Source organism: Lepisma saccharinum, chromosome 10 (genome assembly GCF_977018435.1).
Source record: "Lepisma saccharinum chromosome 10, izLepSacc3.1, whole genome shotgun sequence".
NCBI lineage: Eukaryota > Metazoa > Arthropoda > Insecta > Zygentoma > Lepismatidae > Lepisma > Lepisma saccharinum.
In genome coordinates this window covers 22,799,964-22,820,588 of record NC_139238.1, presented here as the reverse complement: position 1 = coordinate 22,820,588, position 20,625 = coordinate 22,799,964, and the positions used below count along the sequence as shown (strand labels likewise).

Here is a 20,625-nt window from a genome sequence, read left to right as displayed (position 1 = left end):
CAAAGAACACCCATGCCCAGTTCGGAGTTCGAACCCGGAACTCCTGGTGTCGTAGCGCACTGTGATAACCACTCCCCACGGTTGCTTGATTTGGTGTTTTAAGTCCACTTTATGCACAGAAACAAAACACACTTTTTTTGTAGTTTCTTCAGTAATGTTCATTTGTGTTTTCGAGTTCTGAGATTCATTTTTCATTCCAAATTATTTCATTAATAACTGCAGAGTACAACACAGGAACAAGAATGCACGCTCATCACGGGTTCGAATCCTGGTCTGGATTGTTCGAGGTCGTCCCTTCATTAATTTCATCACATCATCCTCATTTTCGCGATAACCAAATGTGGCAGAAAGCGAAGTGAAATAAACCAAAACAACAACAATATGAATGTCCGTTCTCTTGCCCAAATAAATACATCCATTGGAGGCCAAGAGATTAGTATATTTAAAAAAAAAAAAACACTACTAAACCGAGAGAGAGAGAGAGAGAGAGAGAGAGAGAGAGAGAGAGAGAGAGAGAGAGAGAGAGAGAGCCCGAGCACATATTTGTAATTTAATCATTATATATTCCATACTTGAAAAAAAAGAAAGAAAACATAACATTATTGTCTGCACATAACATGTTCCCATTTCATAAATAATAAAACTAAATCCTATATTATACATACATATTGTACAACGTGTAAAATGTTGTGTAAATACAGAACATAAGTACTGCAGAAAATTTTTCCTTGAGTTCTTTAGAGGATTTACAAAGGAATCGAATGGAAACCAATCCCCTATCTGTCCTATAGGAGATAGATTGGGGGACCTGAAAGCACGGGCTTTCAACCATTGCAGCGGGGTCGAGGGGGCAAGGGAGGTAGAGGCAGAAATCTTCCCTTTCCTTCGGAAACCCATTTCTACCTGGAACTGCTAAGGCGGAAGAAGAGCGAGCTAGGCCAGTTTTGTCCGCGGATCACACCGAGGGACAAGAAGCGCGTGAAAAAGAAGTGTTGCATATGAACTGTGGCTTTAACAAGACAATAAATATTGTGATTTGAAAATAATTAAAGATGTGAGATTGATTAATCTATCTCTGTTAGACTAGCTACTCCTCAATGCACGTCACTGATAAATAGTGACCCTCGCATCCACTCTTACGTGAATCTGTTACCAGGCCTAGTGTTGAGTCGCTCACACCCCGCAAAACTGAGCAAAGTTCTCATGAACGATCTCAGTCGGATATCAAAGAAACCGAAACAGTAATCACATTTCCTAAGGACCCGATTTCTCAATCTCGCGCTCCTAAGTTTCCGTATGTTTGTAAATGAACTTATAAACTGGTTAAATTCATATACCATAGTTTGAATTTTCCTTCTACTCAACTGAGATGGTTCCAGTGTGGAGGGTTAAGTTCATTGATGATGTGTGAGGGTTGGTTGAAAACTGTTCGTTTCAATTTCCTTTAAATAAAATAATCACACGCACACAGATTTAGTGATGTGGTGGGTCAAGGAATATTCCTGTTGTTCTTGTAATATGCTTTTCAGCGAATGCATGATGTACCCCGTTCTAAGACTTCATCTTAACTAAATTGTAAAGCAGGCTCTGCAAGATGGCGGTAGTCACATGTTACCTATGATGCAACAACTAGCTATATCCAGTGTTGCAAAATTGCCTGCTTGCAGCATCCTGTGTAAGAAAAGCGGTGTTGCCACATAACAAAGTATTTATGGAAAATCCCTTCTAGTGTTGACCTATGGATGCTGGGTCGTCAAACTTTGCAGGGAAGTGTGACAAAATACCATTCTTTGAGGACATATAATGTCCATTACTCAATTTTTTAAAATAAAATAAAATTAAAAAAACAATGGAGAATATGCAAAATTTTAGAAAATCGTAATTTTGGAAGAAATTTTGAAAATTGGAGGTTGAAGAGTAATAAGTCCATTTCTAAGTAGGGGGCAAATTTATATGCACTAACAATGGCAAAATATGTATTAAAAACAGGCAAAATATGCACTATATTTTTTTTAAAATGTCCTAAAAATTGTGTACTACAATCTATATATGCTTTATGACTGCACCAGTACCCTCCAATGTCCTAGAGGGCTTACCTCTGCCCACATAATTCAAAGATTTGAAGCAAATCGTGGCTATGCAGACTTATATTTCCCGAGTAGTTGGCTAATGTAATTGTTCAACATGGATAGCAAGAAAACATTGCATTTCTTTCATTTGTTTTTTTTTTCTGATAGACTGTTTACAAATGGCAAAAATAGTAAAAATACCTTCCATTACAAGCAAAATTTGTGAAACAAGTTGCAAAGATACCACAACAACTGGTCTTACGAAGTCAGAAAAATCATGGTTTAATTACACAGGGTTTACAAAGCCCTGAAATCCTGGCCCAAAACCCAATGGACAAATTTCCTACTGTAATATTGATATATATATATAGGGAAAACTGACAAAAAGTGGTAATAATCAAATGCTTCAAAACAAAATAAGACTACATGGGCATTTCTTTCATTTGTTTTTTTTTTCTGATAGACTGTTTACAAATGGCAAAAATAGTAAAAATACCTTCCATTACAAGCAAAATTTGTGAAACAAGTTGCAAAGATACCACAACAACTGGTCTTACGAAGTCAGAAAAATCATGGTTTAATTACACAGGGTTTACAAAGCCCTGAAATCCTGGCCCAAAACCCAATGGACAAATTTCCTACTGTAATATTGATATATATATATAGGGAAAACTGACAAAAAGTGGTAATAATCAAATGCTTCAAAACAAAATAAGACTACATGGGCAGAAAGAATGCTTAAAAAGTGCTTAACGTCTAAGCATTCTTTCCACATTGTGTCCTTAAGGTAATGTAGAGAAAATGCTGACACTCAGCGGAAAGTGCAAATACTACAAGTGACAGCCAATTATATTTTGGTGAGGAATGTAAACATTTAAAAAATTATATTTTCACCAAAACAAAAAAGTTGAGCCCCTTCCCTTTTTGGGAGATGGGGATGCCATTTATGTCGGTGTATTTTGAGATATTTATTAGTAACATTTTTTTTTAATTACTCATCCAGATTAATGTGTTTGCATGCCGTGTGTTATGAATCAACTCTGGTACATGAGTCATGACTTACCAACAGATTTCCTCTCTGCATCTGAAAGCTGAAAAAAGGTTCCAGGACAGTGTTTGAATTGTTCTTGATAAAAGGTCCCTGGACCGTATTAAAATTGATGCGGGGAAAAAAGGTTCCTGGACCGAAACTGGTTGCTACCTTATTGAGCTGCACTATACCTATAGAATTGACAAATCTACGGCCAGTGAGGTTGTCAGAACAGTTTGTCGTGCAATATGGGACACTCCTCATCTCAACCAATGGAAGAGATGTGGAAGAATATTGCAAACGGCTTCGAAAATCATACTAATTTTCCACACTGCATAGGAGCAATAGACAGGAAGCATGTACGTGTGAATAAACCAAAGATGAGTGGTTCGTTGTACTACAACTACTGAAAGCTCTGCGAAGTTTGGTAAGTACAACAAATTTCATTCCACACTGAATCTTTTCTGTTTCTGTTTTTATATTCCTCACACCGAACATTCCAAATACATGGCCTCTTTTCCACTTCCATAATAAATACTTCTGTGTCTAATACATCTATATCTAGATCACCCATCTTCATTTGCAAAAAACAATGTTTATCAGAAACACAACGCTAGAACTCTGCACCACGTGGTGTGAAACAATGCACAAAGCACGTCATGTGATCATTCAGCCCAGCAGACGTTCCGCTCGTGTGGACGATGCCATAAGACACAATAGAAATAGCAGTCAGCCCAGTCTTCGTTCCGCACTTTGTCCACTATGGGTGATGCTTACGGAGTGCGGCAGACGTTCAGCATCCACAGGCTAGTCAGTCCGTGTGGCCGATCCCATTACTTCCTTCAGCCATAACAACCAATGCTTAAAGAATGCTGAAACGCTAAGCACATTTTAAGCATTCTTTCCGCTCGTGTGGACCGGGGCTAAGATATCAAATTTAATACTTAAAAGTTCAGACTAGACTTGACATTAAATAACATTAATCAGTTTACCCAGATCGTCACCTCTATTCACTGTTGAAGTAATTATCTCTTCAATCCTTCGGTATTATAAATTTGGAATACAGAAGGATTGAATCTATAAACAGACACACATGACCCAAGAGAATTTTTATTGATATTCTATTATTTCCAACAAAAACAGTTCCAAAGCATAAGAATATAGAACATTTGAATGCCATTTTCCTAAGCTTCTGTACTGATGCGGGCGAGGGGCCCTTATTTCCATATCTTACCTAGAAATGAACCAACGTCAGAATTATGTAATCAAGTCAGAATTTCACAAGTCACGTGCAGGTCATTCCATGCCAAATCAACCGGTAAACATTTAATTTTGAACCTTCACCTTTTAGATTATTATGATTTTGGTTTATGGAATGTACCCATAGACACTATGAAAACTGCAATTTTTCAGAATTTTTGGATGTACAGTTTTCCCAGAATTTAATTTTGAAAATTAAAAAAAATGAAATTTTCCACCATCCTGGTGCACAATAATGCAAATATCTCGGTACCTGTTTCAGCTAGAAAGTTCATCTTGGAAAGTTCATCATAATTCTCATTCTACTTGTTTAAACCTGTACCTTATTTACAGTTATGTTGCGCTAAAAAAAATAGTTGCTTACATGTTTCAAATTACCTACATTAATAATTAATCATATCTTACTGCACTTGCTTCAGGATGATATGGGTAGTTTCTTCGTCAGGTAAAACTGATTTAAAAGTTTCTCTAATCTGCCAAAAGTTGTGATGACATCCGACTTTCAGCTGTACTTAGAGAGTAGGCATGCCCAGTAGGCATGACAGGTTCTACTTGCGTAAGCACTGTACTTGCTGGAATGATCTGTATGTCTGGGACAACTGGGCAGTTAAAAGAAGGTGATGGTCCATTTGGGTGTAGGAAGGTAACTTTCAGGTTGGTTGTGTCGTCATGTGTTGCAATAATACATGCTACCCACCATGCATCATCATATTCAACAATGATGTAGCTTGAATTTAATTTGGATGCTGCACAAGATCTCCGGAGAAAAGCACTCTCAGACCCAATGTGTATTTCTTCTTTTCTTCCACCAACAATGTCATTCGAAACAAGTTTACATCCTAGTTCACTATCTGATCTAGGAATGTAACAATGGAATTTCAGAGTTCCTATAACTTGTTTGGCATCCTTGAAGCAAGCAGTTAGTTCACACTCACTCTTTCTGTAGTCTTAAAATGTTGTGTATTCAAAGTGGATCCCTAAAATGTTCTGTTTGGCAAAGTTAAACAGTTTGCTAGGTGTCATGATTTGGTTATTGAAGGGACGCTGCAGGCTTGCTTTTGCAGCCAGTCTTTTTATTGTGCCTCCAAGCCCATCACAGGCACTCTTTCCATGAAAAGTAAAAGTGTAAAGTGTTCCCCTGTGCTTAGCACCACGCCATGAAGGCGTATAGGGGGTGTGGGGGTAACGCCCCACACTTTCTTGATCCGGTCGTGAGTGGGGGTGATGTGATCAGCATCATGCCCCTGACCGCCTTTACCCCTCAGGGTTTCCCCCAGGTACCCATGTTATTCGACGCTGGGTGGGCGCCGGGGCCACTTCCATCGTTAGAAAAGTTCCCGGATTTGAACCAGCCGGGGATCGAACCCGGGACCTTTAGCATGGTAGTGAGATGTGTTACCGACTGAGCCACCGCGGCCATCAACTCTTTCCATGAGCAGAAGCAAAAAAGTGCCATTCAGCATCTAACTGAAAATCATTTTGGTGGTTACACAAATTCAAGATGTTCTTACAGATCCTATATTGTGTAGCACTACCATCCGAGAAGTAGAAGATTTTTTTCAGGTTTGCAATATTCATTTTTAGGATTGGAATTAACTTCATGAATGTGTACACAGCAGTGGTGTTGTGCTTTAAACATTTTGAAATGAAGGCAACATTCATGTGATTGACTTCTCTATCTTCTTTGAAGTATATAACACAGGGGTGGATGGTTGCTTGTGCATTTGTCCAATGATAAGGCTGTACTTCATCTTGTAAAACAAAGTTGTAGTGCTCTGCAAAGTCACATGTTACAAGTGCTTCCCCTTTCTTCAAAGATCCTTTCAGCTCATTATAGAAGGATTTCTGCATCTTGGCTATGCAGTCTAAGTTTTTAGCTTTAGTAGGAACTAACAGAAATCAGCCACAAATTCTTCAACGTCTTTCACCACAGTCTCCATTGTACACTGATCAACTGTTAACCACTGTTTGTATGTGATCTTTTGAACAAATGATTCCTGAAAATAAGTTAACTGAAGTGTCTCTTAATTCATCTACTCCAGGGCATTCTGCGCAACAATTTGTGAAGCACTCTGTTCGAGGAGGATTGCACATGATCTTGGATAAACACATTTTGTAGGTCTTCAGGAAACCTTCAGCAGGTTTTAATGCGATTTTTTCAAAATGAGCTCCATTAATCATGAGTTCCACATTTTGATGTGTGAGACACACGCACACTGTACGAGTCCCACTCTTACAAGCCAAAATGAAATTTTTTGGACTCAGTTTCATAGAATTTTGAAAAGCCTATTTTTTTGCTTGGATATTTTGTTTTGAAGTGTTGATAAATTTAATTTAAATTAGATAAAATGAGCCTTTTCTGAACTTTTTTTTTTTAAGAACCTTCAAGCACGGAAACTACATCTGATTTTCCTGGCACGATTCTACTTACTTCATCATCATTGTAGATTTCCTTAACCAATAAGACTGTATCTTCAACGAGTGTCCTTCCAGGTTTCAGGTCTGGAGAGGAAAGTACACCGTTTCAGGAAACCTGTTTTTTCACTCGACCTAACATGTAATCTGTAACACCGTTGAACTCCCTCATTATCCTAGTTCTAGGCCAGCTTTTAGGTAAAACTGAAAGGACAGTTAATTTTTAACTTCGGGAAATTGTTCCATTAAACGTCTCCTTCAACTGCTCTAACATTTCTTTTTCGTCATCCCACTCCTGATCTGCTACATCTAGTTTCTGTATAGGGATTAATTTTGTCTCAAGGCTTTCCTTAACTTTCTCCAGTTTCGAATTTGTGTGAACTGTTGAGTGAGAAACCTTTTCCGTGGCAACAGGTGACTCGCCTAAGTAAGAAAGAGATTTGTTTAAAAGTTGAAGAGAAGTGTTTCGGTTAATGTACTCAGGGTCCTCACTGCTGGAGCCTGCCATTTCATTTTTATCAACAAATGTTTCTTTAGTTTTAATTACAGACAATTTCTTTCTGAAATTATCACATATTTTCATTCCTGCTTTTATATGGAAGCCTAAAGAACACATCCATGTGGTAACATTTCTTAAATATTTAACACAGTTCTGTGATATTCTTCTGAAAAAGGATTACAGCATTCTTTTGTATCATACATTAACCATTCCTTTCCTTTCTTACGATTCATTGTGAGGCAAAATATTTAACACAAATATTTTCAGTCAATTTTGACACATTCTTTTAACTAAAGAACATTATTTAAAGCAAACACAAACAAATGTTCATACTCCCAGCATTCACTTGATTCCTGTTCGTTCATTATTAAAAAAAATCCAAGTCCACTTTTCACCAAGAAAAATAAATATATATTTCACTTCTTACCAATAACTTTTTTCAAAGAAATAATACCATCCTACAATTCAGATGGACAACCACATAATGCAAAATAAAAAAAAAAAACTAAAGACAAAACACAGTCCATAATTACCATGGCAATAGGTCTTACAAGACATATACAGTACATACAAGTCAATCACCATCCTGTGACATTATCAGTGATAGGTCTAAATATTAAATAACACAAGAATCACATACTAAATTACAGACATCAAGATTAACACTAAATATTTCTACAAATTGGGAAGAACAACACACATTTGGTTAACAAAAAAAGGAATTAACAACAATTTATATTTGTATAAGGGAAAAGGACGTGTCAACTTTCGCTATATTATAGTCACAAAAAGGTGCAATAGATCCAATCTCCAGGAAACACAATTTCACTAACAAGGGAGGTTATCTAAGTGTCCCCCTCCGATTTCCATGAAACTTGGCAGGGGTATAGAGGGACCCAAAGGAAGAAATACTTTTTTTTTTTGTTTTGGCTAAAAAACTGTTTTAGGGGGCAAACCCCTCTAATGTCAAGATGAGGACAAATTGAAGTAGGGATCTGACCCCTGTGTCCCCCTCCGATTTCCATGAAACTTGGCAGGTGTATAGAGGGGCCCAAAGGAAGAAATACATGTTTTTTTTTTTGTTTCAGTTAAAAAATGGTTTTAGGGGGCAAAACCTCCCCTCTAATGTCAAGATGAGGACAAATTGCAGTGGGGATCTGACCCCTGTGTCCCCTTCCGATTTCAATGAAACTTGGCAGGTGTATAGAGGGCCGCAAAGGAAGAAATACGTGTTTTTTTTTTGTTTCGGCTAAAAAACTGTTTTAGGGGGCAAAACCTCCCCTCTAATGTCAATTTGAGGACAAATAATTGAAGTGGGGATCTGACCCCTATGTCCCCTTCAGATTACCATGAATATAGAGGGGCCCAAAGGAAGAAATATGTGTTTTTTTTTGTTTTGGCTAAAAAAAAACTGGCAGATACACTAGTGGAGCATTTGAGATATGAAGTGCATGTCACTGGGAAACACAGCTATCACCGACGAGACGAAGAAAGGCAAATATGCCACGCGAGAGCATACAATGTGACAATATGCGTTACATAACACACGATACATGCTTGACACAAATCATGTGCAACGCACCCACCACGACATATCACCTATGGGCAGTGTGTCAGGAGATACCTTACAAGCAGAGGAGATAAGAGTAAGGAAACGTGAAATGGTGCCAGGAGGCCACAGTTAAACACAATTATCAGGTGTGCTGTAGTGGGATGGTATGTACGATAAGACATCATGAATCCAAATTCCATATGTGTGACTTCGTATATAAAGGCTCACAGAAGAAAATAAAGACAATCGTTCTGTATGTATGAATGTAGTAAATGTGGTCACACTTTTAATACAGGCATTTCATACCAGTAGCCCATCTCCTTTAACAGTAGAGGAGGCATATGTCCCAGACATTGTGAAGGACGTCATTGAAAGATGTACCGAAGATCCCGTTGAATTTGCTACTTCCTTGGACTTTGACCAGCAAGACGATACGTATGCACACGCTTTGGAAGATACAGATGATGACACGGAAGAAGACTATACCAACCATTGTTCACCACATACTGTATCCATTGGATATAAACGAAGAGCAGTTGACTTTTGGAGGAGTGGACAGAAGCGACGTTTGTCTCTGACCACCATGCAAAATCTGTATAAGAAGGTTACCTCAACACGGCAACTACAAAGATGGGAAGACAGGTAAGTGCAGGAGGAACACGGAAAGAAAAGCTGTGTCAGGTTTCCAAATACGTTTTAGAAAACTTTAGTGATGCCGTGCAAGCACAGGTTCCAATTCATGATATTGATATTCGGAGATGGACTCTGCAAGCTAAAGCTGAATTGGACGTTCCTCGGTTTACAGCGTCAGGGTTTTGCCCTTGGAAATTCAAGAAAGCACATCACATCATTTCCCGGAAGATCACCAAATTCATTTACACGCACATCTGCTGGCAAGGGGGAACATGTTCAGAACGAACGTGATGGCTTTGTGGATACTGTTAAATCATGTATTGCACAGTACTCTGTCGGAAATGTGTTTAACTCTGATCAAAGTGGTTTTAATTTAGAAATACACAGTGGTTGCACCTTAGCTATTAAGGGGAACGAAGAAAGCGGAAACTATAATGTGCAATCTGTTGCATCCACAACACACAGCTACACCATTCAACCAATTATTTCGGCCGCGGGAGAGGTGATGTCTCCTCTCTTCGTTGTTCTGAAGGAACATGAAGGTACCTTTGGACCCTATGTCAACCGAACACTGTTCCATCCAGCAAATGTGTTCATTGCAGCCTCAGCATCGGGGAAATTGACAACAAATCACTTTAAGACCTGGCTCAAGAAGGTGTACTTCCCAAACACAGATGATTTCGGTGCTCTGATATTGGATTCGTGGAGTGGACATAGGGATATTGTTATGCGAGAGGTGACAGCACGGGACAAAAACATTACTCTGTTGACAATACCTAAAGGATTGACTTGCACTCCCCAACCATTAGATGTGTATGGATTTAGGATTTGGACTGTTCGACTGTTTTCCGACTACACAGTGACATTCATCTCTAGCTACGCAACAACAGGTTTCGACACGTCTTCCAATACGCACAGTATAAGAGTGGGGATCTTCCCGAAAGGCCACCTCCATTTGAGAATCCGGTGGCATTCTGTTTTGGTGGTGACAGTAATCCGATATGTGATGTTTGTGGTGCAGTGGAGTAATCAGATGTGCATGGTGTAACTGAACATTATGGTTAAATCATATTTTTTTAGGAGTACCATTACTGTGACGAGTATGTACATTGACACCGTGGAAGCAACAATGGGGCAGTTTTCTATGTGATGCATGGGTGCTTGTCTTTACTATTTGTTGGCAGATCAGTTACCATAACGTTGTTTCGTGTTACTTTCTGATGGTAATAAATGTTTTATACATGCTGTGTATTCATCTGTGGAACTATCCTCTTGTGTCCTTGGCTATGTATATCACCTATATGATATCTAGGTCATGCTTGATAGGGTTATGGTTCCCATGTGCAGCTATTTTGATGCTCCGTTACCCTGCAACGGTGTCTATGAATTCGGCATCTCTCTACAATTGCACTACGTTTGGTACCGACAATCCTACAGTTCTGGGCTGTGTGTTCCAATTATATGAGCGTGTTCTTCCTATGCCAGATTTACGTGGTTTCGGGGTCAGATCCCCACTTCAATTTGTCCTCATCTTGACATTTGAGGGGGGGGGGTTGCCCCCTAAAACATTTTTTTAGCCGAAACAAAAAAATATGTATTTCTTCCTTTGGGCCCCTCTATACACCTGCCAAGTTTCATGGAAATCGGAGGGGGACACAGGGGTCAGATCCCCACTGCAATTTGTCCTCATCTTGACATAAGAAGGGAGGTTTTGTCCCCTAAAACAATTTTTTAGCATAAACAAAAAAACACGTATTTCTTCCTTTGGGCTCCTCTATACACCTGCCAAGTTTCATGGAAATCGGAGAGGGACACATGGGTCAGATCCCTACTGCAATTTGTCCTCATCTTGACATTAGAGGGGAGGTTTTGCCCCCTAAAACAGTTTTTTAGCCGAAACAAAAAAACATGTATTTTTTCCTTTGGGCCCCTCTATACACCTGCCAAGTTTCATGGAAATCGGAGGGGGACACTTAGATAACCTCCATTGTAAGTAATAAGTAATCAATCAATTTACACAAATGTTATGTAACTAGAATATTTCCATAAAACAACAGTACGTTAATGACATATTGTAAGAAGCCTGTTGCTTGTTCTTAAGCTGAAGCATGACTGTGGCTCATGGACAAGAGAAGCATGGCCCAGCAGGAAGAACATGTCTTTGCAGGTTCCAACACGCATCTTGTGCCACCTACTGCACATCTTGTCTTCTGTTATTGCTTGAAAATGAACTCGGAACTGTAATTTGGATGTTTGATTGCTTAATAACTTTTAGGTGACATATTAAAGGAATGACTCAAGTTTTCCCCCATTTTTTTCTAAAAAAAAGAAATGTTATGATATTTTTTTTTAGTATGATCCCATGATTGTCCCATCCTGAAATTCTGAACACATGCTAACAAAAGGTCCTTCTTTAATATAATATTTTTTCTGAATATGGTTGTGTTGCATATTGTATGAAAGCCCTCTAAAAGAGCTTTAAAAACAGCCCAAGATGAACTTTCTAGCTGAAACAGGTATCGAGATATTTGCATTATTGTGAACCAGGATGGCGGAAAATTTCAGTTTTTTTTTTAATTTTCAAAATTAAATTCTGGGAAAACGGTAAGTCCAAAAATTCTGAAATATTGCAGTTATCATAGTCTCTATGGGTACATTCCATAAACCAAAAATCATTAAAATCTCAGATGACAAGGTAAAAACCCCGGTTGATTTGCCACGGAATGATCTGTGCTTTTCTTTACATTTACTTCAATCTTAGAGTTGATGGAGAATTGCACACACTGTAATATTTTTAATATCTTCAGGTCGGGAAGGAAAGTTTCAGTAAATTATTTAGAAGCATATATCTGTAGTATCCTCCTTAAGGCATGATCAGTTGTAACCCCCCTCCTCCATATAAATAAATACAGCAACAATACTCACTCGTAGGCACGCACACAGATTCACGAAAATAACATATTGAAAACTAACCAACAAATAATGCCAATCAATCTGCTGTTGTCACGGGCACCAGGAACAGTGACACATTCGATCATTTCTTTTCGATGTCTATGATTGGTTGCGGGGAATAGTTTTATTGATCTTTGCAATAGCTGTAGTTTCCAGTTAATGGATGTCCTTGACCCAAATAAATAGACAGGCTACTCTTTACCAAAAGAACAATACAATGGAAGAGGCAAACTTAAATAAACAATTGCATTAAATTACTTCCAATATATGCACATTAAGCTGAAATATGCACTAACATCCCAAATATGCATTTGTATGCACTATAAAACTTTGCCAGTGTGTTCCCAATCAAGTGAAATTAATGAATTCGTTGAAAGCGTATCAATTTTCCTCAAGGAAAAAACATGCGAATATCACTTAATGTTGGTAGTAAAAAATTGACACGTTCAAATTACGTTTGTTAATAACAGTATCAATTGATATATTGTTTTGTCATTCCTTCATATGTATATAAATGAATAAAAAAGACAAACTGAATCCTCATCTGTGTCTTTTGATAAATAACGTGTTAATTGCTGCCACGCGGTGGACGATTGGATTGAAACCAGCCATCGGGAAGCTCATAATTTGGGTGGTTTTATACAAAACCAGTCGTGTTCTAAAGGATAAAACATCATGCATTTACAATTTTACACTTACCTGTAAGTATTGTTGTGAAAGCGTTTTATAGTGTCGTAAACTGTCCGTGGTGTGCAAGAGGTCTGACACAAGTCTTTCCACCAAAGGCAAGGCATCAATGACTAGAGGTTGACGATATTCAAGCTCATCCAGCTGACGACGAAGTGTCATGTAGCGCTTTTCGACAGAGCCAAAATCTGCTCTTGCTTCTCTCTGCATTTTCTGCAAATAAAAGGCATAATTAAATATCTGGAATGCCCCAACATCTTATGCACAAGCAATTATGCAATGTAAACTGACCTATCTATTATGGATACTTGGTTAGATTCTATATTTCCAAATAGCACCAGGTTGCTACACCAAACCAGTCTCCTGTGGTAGTTAGGTACATCCTCACTTGCCGATCGACCTCCAACTGAAAACTACCGTAAGATTTTTTTACGATCTCAGTTCACAAAGGCAGCAAGCAACAAGGATCTCAAACAATCCTTAAAAACACATCATTAATACATGGCGACTTCACAAACACGACATACCACTTCATAAGTTTAGATGTTAGTAACTGTTGAAGAAAAGGCAAAATAATGCTTGTTAAAAAACAAGAATAAAAGAATAGCGTTGGCATTGTTGAAAAATGTAAAAATGTAGGTCGTAGCAGTGAATGTGTGAATATAACAACTGTTATTTAGTTGATATACCACTTTATGGACAAACTGGGATAAAGTTGCACTACCCACATATTACGATAGAGGTGGCCTTCTCCTCAAGGTTTTGAATTTTATTTCCCAATGCAACCTAGTCAAATAAATTACATGAACTTCACAATAAAATTCAATATTATTCATTGTCTGGAACCTTCCATATAATTCCAGAATGTAACAGAACTGTAAAAGGATCATGTGATGGGGTGGGAGGTCTAGTGAAACATCATGCACAAACACGATCCATCTAAGCCTGTAATACAGGCCATTCAGAGTGCAATAGACTTTGTCAAAACAGTTACACAGTACACTTTACACAAAGATGATGTGGAAGACTTTCAAGCAAGAACAGTGGAAAGACTGGGATGTTTGTGGCTTGTGTGTATGAAGGTGAATGGTGGGTGGCAGAAGTTACACAGGTCAGCAATGAGTTACAGGAAGTTACTGTTAACTTCATGCTGCCTCATGGCCCATCCAGCGAGTACCGCTTTCCTAACAAGAAACAGCACTGTCTTTGTTATATTAGAACTGTTTTTTTTTTAAATTGCTTCTGCAAACAGTGTCTTATAGCATGGATGCATAATATATATTGCATAAAACAATTTATAAGTGTATTACTGTAACATTTCCACGGTTCCAAATTTGCCTGAAAATGGATTATAAAAAAAAAAAAAATCACTAAAAATCAGAGAAGCAAAATGGTATGCTCCCCTTTTCAGGATATGTAGTACCCTTAGATATGCATATAACTCCTGTAATATTTTTAGAAATTTTGAGATTGGTGTTTTTGAGAAACGATTAAAAAAAAAAGTTTATTTTTTAATTGCCGTTCCAATGTTGGTTTTGGAGATATTATTTGTTTATAATATGTAGAAACACAAATACTTCAAAATAAAAAAAGATTCATCCATTTATCTCTATTTGTTGAGAAGATATTGCAATTAAAAAAAAAAATTGGCAGATCCAAAATGGCTGTCGCATGGCTAACTTTGAACAGCTATATCTCGAGTGAAATTTAAAATAGAAAAAATACAACATACATACTTCTCAGATTCTCTCACAGTTTCACATATTAAAATTTCAGGAAAATAAGAGACGTTGTTTCCCACCCCTCTGCCTATCTGGAGATTGATTCGGCCTGGTGCTACAAACAGCACAGTGTGTGGCTTTTCACTTCAAAATAAAATAGTATTTGTGTAGGTTGTGAAAATAAAATATCAGTATCCCACTAGAAAATTTAGACATATGGATTACATGAAACAATAATAATTAATAGATGCTTCCTTCACTCAATAAATAAAGTGTTCCCATTAGTCATTTACATAGTGGCATCGATCGAATATTTATATATATATATATAAACGAGCTGCCTTGAAATAAACAGATAAGCATCTATTGCTCTTCTCCTTTTTCCTATTTCAGCTGGCCAGTGTGCTCATCAATTCTGATTGGTAGTTCTATTGTATCAAGGATGGATTTAAAGGTTTGTAATTCTGTCGGGAACTGAAAAAGAGAAAGCTCTCGCATGGCTAGAAGTAGATCGGGGAAGTGAGGACAGATCCAAGTGCCGAGTGAGTCAATAAGTACCAGTGGCATGAAATGTAAAAGTGTTAACAATGATTGATTTAATAATACAATGTTAAAAATTAGCACTGATTGAATAACACATTCAATCAATGCAAATCCCTGTACTAATACTCTCATCTAAAAACTCTGTGATGCAACAGCCCTTTGAGAGTCAAGGCCTGCAAAACATCTTTCTTTGTTGGATGACTCAACAAAATGAAATTGATGCAGAATTCAGCTGTGCTACAAAAATGATGGTCTCCTTGCAAATGTTCTGGACTCTGAAACCATTAGATGTATCCATATCATGCATTGAACCACAACCATCATACTGTCGAAAATAAAAGGGAAGTACACCCACTTTGTGACCATTCTGTATAGTTTAATTGAAAGACGAGGAATGTCACTTTCATTGTGATCATTTGGTCCTCCACATGTATAAATTGTATTGAGAGTACATAAGCTTTCAGATAAATACACAGGTTTTTAGTAACGTGAGTAAAAGAGATGCAGTGAAGTAGCCTAATGCTGGCCATAGTTAAAATAATATAATTGTTTAAGATGAGAACTGTTGTCAGAAAATAGTTATAAGTGGACAAAATGATAATAGCTAAGCATATTATTTATGCCTAGCAAGTTAACACTTTCCCTGGCGTGGGCATGATTTGACGCCAAAGAGAATCCAACCTCTATCCAGTGTGTTTTCACACCCAGACACATGTGCTTCGTCTGAGCTATCCTGCAGCCTAGCAGCTGAACTTGTGATTGCAAAATCATTCTCAAGTGTTGAGGGAAGATCGCTCTTGACCTTGGAAACGTTTGAGTCATTGTTTTGTGAGGTGCAAGTCTATTTTTACCCCCATTGTTGTTATTGTGTTCCAGAGCTCAGTGTGTTTGCGGCAGACCAAAGGAAAGAATGGCTTCTCAAAAGGGAAATCAGGCGATCAAGTTGCAGGATTTTGAAAGAGTGCAGTGGCGGCGAGGGAGGCAATTTACCCCCACTTTTCGTCACATTTGCCACCGCACTATGTTAAACATTATCTACAAAGGGAAATATACTGACTTTGACCCCCTCCCCCATTTTGGAACCCAATCGCCGCCACTGAAGAGTAGTGAATAAAATTTGTGCTGATGAAGAAAGTGAAATCTATATTCCCGAACTTGATGAAATTCAAGATGTAATATCTTCCAATGAATCAGACGAAAGTCATAGTGAAGATACTGTGATCTTATCCCCAGTGCATAATACACACATTGCATGGACAAATTACTAACTACTAAAACTGCTAAAATTCTAAAACTATTACATTATAAATATATGCTTTCAATGATCCTCTACTGATATTTACACTTTATACAACAAAAGATCTTTGTTGCTGTTGCCAAACAAAAAGAATAAATATGTATTTTAGGTTAATTTTGTTTAAATTTCCCACCAGGATAGAGACAGCAAGTTCGTAATCTTGCCACCAGGGAAAGAGTTAAGAAATAATGTGAATTTGATCTTTTATGCAATTTATAGTGCATCCCATTTTTTATGTTCAGTGAAAAAAAAATTGCAGACACATGAGTAGACCATTCATTAATATTCTTGGCAGGAAACAAATATTATACACAGTGTGCAACACTGATTCTCGCTATACTGCCTGCTGGTGATTTTCCATTTCTCTTGCCTGTAAAGATAAAAATACTTCAAAATATTGCCTATAATTTGATTTTAATTTTCCTTCTTTTCTCCTGTGAGTGAATGAATGAATCAGTTAAAATTATTGGGGTGCATTGACATACCTATATCGCCTTACTGCAACCTTCACAAATATACGTAAAAATTATCTTATCTAAAACCCTAACCTTAAAGGAAAAACTGTGTAAAGAGCCGCTTGAGAAACATTAGGCCTAGCTGTTGTGTTAATAAACGTTAGATGTATATGCCTTTCACAGACCCAGGACCATGGATCCATTGATACAGCAACAGTAAATTGGTGATTTCGGTAATGGTTCAGATTGTTTTATGATTTTTCCCAGCACAAAGACTAATTATTGTAGAATTTTGGAAATCATTGTCACACGAAATTTGAACCTTCCTTAAAGTAATGAGCACTGTTTGGACTCAAAAAAACAACTTGAAAATTACCTTACGCACTTCTCATGTACAAGATATTCTCCGTCGACAAGCGACCGTAAATATTGTAGAAGCGTGGGAATGAATGTAGAAGTAAATCGGAACCTTAGTATAATGCATTTAGGGACTTTATTTTAATGCTAAGGGAACCAAACTAAACCATAAAAGCATATATTGAACAAAATCTTAAGTAATCGCTAAAACTCCGCAGTATGTGTTAACAGACATACATCGAAATCGAACCATGTAAAAAATTGCATTCGTAGCATGATGAAATCGCAATAAAACAAAAGGAACTTGGGCAGTGATTTCAGAGAGTTGGAATTGTTTGGTATTGTATTTTGGTTATTGCACAGCATTTTTCATTATAGTTTTAATCTCCGGGAAACATCTCAAATTCGTTTATTTTCTTATTTTTCACATTGGTACTTACATATTCTGCATTGCTGAGAATTCGTGAAGGTGACATTTGACTTTTTTCACGTAAATAATCTCAATTTTCGACATATCGAGTAATTCTTGTTTGTTCGTTTTCGCTTGCGTTACTGATTTTGTATTTTTTTTCCACGTTCGAAAACCCCATGAACATGCACAGATAGCCCCACACACCATTTACGGATAGCCCCACGAACCATGCACGGCAAGGTTAGGTTAGGCAAACATAGTTACAAAACTGCGTTGTTAGAAACACTGCCCAGATGTTACATCATCAAACGCACGCAACATTTGGTTCACGTAGTAGAAGGACATAAGCGCAACAGTTTTCGTGCATCGGAGAGACATGAATCTTGAAAAATACATGATTTACAGGCCAAATAAATTAAATGATGGGGAAAAACACTTCCACGACCTTTGAAAAGTCTACGGAAAGTCAGTTCGGTAAGTACTTTCTCCTGTAAATTTGAAGAAATACGTTTCTCGGAGATTAAAACTTTACCCATTTTTCTAGTTCCATGAGTGGAACAACGAAGATGAAAAATAACTGTATTTTTCTTATTCTGTGCTACTTTTCTACCACTTTTAGTTCATCACCAGAAGGAGAACAAATGGCTATTGACTGAAATTAAGAGAGAGAGAGAGACTCACAAAGACACACCCATGTCCATGCAGGACATGCCGGCTCGGGTACCCTTTTCTACACCCTCGATTTTTCGCACATTTCAAATATTCTCGTTACGAAAATTAGTTCTTCATAAGAACCGATGTTTCTAAATAGCACGGAAAGTAATTTTTTTAGATCTACGTGCTAGGAAACTTACGTTTTTCAATATTTAGATTCCTCATGTAACGTCGAAACGGTTTTGCAGGGATTTGATCATGGCGCATCTTGGATTCATGTCACAGGCGCACGTCTGAACATTTTCTTTTTCTTCTTATCTTTGACTTGTGCAATGGGATAATTTGCAATTTTATCTTGTTATGAATGACTTGTGCAATGGGATAATTTGCGATTTCAATATATTATTTATGTAATTTATTGGCGGATTGGATATTTGAGACATTGCAATTGTTTTGTGCGACTTTAGACATTGGAATTGATTTGTGTGACATTGAATTAAGACAAAAGGACTAAATATGAGATTGACACACGTTCAACGGATGAAGGACATACAGGACTTTGTTCGACGAGACATAGGGGACATTGTAATTGACTTACAGGGAACCTAGCCCCACGAACCATTGACGCTAGCCCCACGAACCATTGACGCTAGCCCCACGAACCATTGGCGCTAGGCCCACGAACCATTGGCGCTAGGCCCACGAACCATTGGCGCTAGGACCCCGAACCATTGTTGTTAGCCCCACGAACCATTGGCGCTAGCCCCACGAACCATTGGCACTAGCCCCACGAACCATTGGCGCTAGCCCCACGAACCATTGGCGCTAGCCCCACGAACCATTGGCGCTAGCCCCACGAACCATTGACGCTAGCCCCATGAACCATTGGCGCTAGCCCCACGAACCATTGACGCTAGCTTCACGAACCATTGGCGCTAGCCCCACGAACCATTGGCGCTAGCCCCACAAACCATTGTCGCTAGCCCCACGAACCATTGGCGCGTGGATAGGTTAGTTCAGTTAGGTTGAGATGGATAGTTAAAATTTGGTGTCGTGTTAGTATCACGATCTAGAAATTGGAAATAATTGCGAACCATTTCAAACGACAAAATTTCAACTTTAAACGGCTGTACAGTCGTAAATACTTCTTTCCGCGCTCCAATTTTTTTTATTCACAAATAGGATCAAATAATGTTCATAATGAAAAAGAAAAAATTTCAAAATTCGAGGGTGTAGAATAGGGTACCCGACCCGACATGCCCACTAAGGCAACTGATAAATGACTGTTATAGTGCTTGAGATAATAACCAAAAAGAAGAATAACTATCTTGACACCTTTTAAAACATATCTTCATTTCACTGTTAGAAAGAGATGTGTGTACGGGGTGACCTTTTTGGCAGGTACTCAAATGCCGATCTCTGTTTTTACAAGGTCTCGTTAACCCAGCCCTATCACCCTTTCCAATAATGTAGGGTTTTCCAAGAGTAACATTTCATGGTGTTTCAGTAACATTCTGATCTTAAAACTCTACCAACACACTGGCGATTTTCCTGATGCCTGTGATCACCACATCACCAAACGTCAGCCAGTCGAACATGGCAAAGTAAAAGTTGGGCTCAATTTGAGCACAGGGTTAACCAGGGTTCGAATCTGGGACTTCTCGTGTCGTAGTGTGTCACGTTGACCAGTTCGCCACAAAAGCCGGCGAGGGCGATATGCGACCACACCTTATAGTAAAGTATAATTTTCTTTTCTTACCGTAAAATTGAGAAACTTGCAGTTACAACCTGGAGATGGAGAACCTTTACTTCTCGTTCTTTCAATTGCAAAATATGCTTCTATGACAGTGACAAGTAAGTTGTAAAATTACATGTACTCTTTGCTTCAGTTCAAAATTATTCAACATTATGAGGCAAAACAATAACTACAGCACAGTGTTCCACACAAAACAATGAGAGCACGAAATACCGCTATAAACAGAACCGACGCGAATTCACAGCACCGCCAACTCGGCTCGAATGTAACAAATGAGCTTCGAAAATCAACGAGCAATGTTGCTTAAACATTTGAAAATCATATTTAATGGAC

General features: G+C 38.1%; 1 protein-coding gene across 1 annotated transcript in view; it reads right to left on the bottom strand.

The window, feature by feature from the left end:
* The window catches only part of LOC145993816 (uncharacterized), a 387,953-nt gene extending 367,628 nt beyond the window's left edge, over nucleotides 1–20,325 (bottom strand). The window contains exons 1-2 of the mRNA XM_083129646.1: nucleotides 20,296–20,325; nucleotides 13,110–13,310 (exon numbers count right to left, since the gene is read on the bottom strand). Coding sequence (XP_082985772.1) covers nucleotides 13,110–13,307 — 198 coding nt within the window. The 5' untranslated portion in view covers nucleotides 13,308–13,310; nucleotides 20,296–20,325. The remainder of the gene's footprint in view (nucleotides 1–13,109; nucleotides 13,311–20,295) is intronic.
* Between the last annotated feature and the right edge of the window lie 300 nt (nucleotides 20,326–20,625).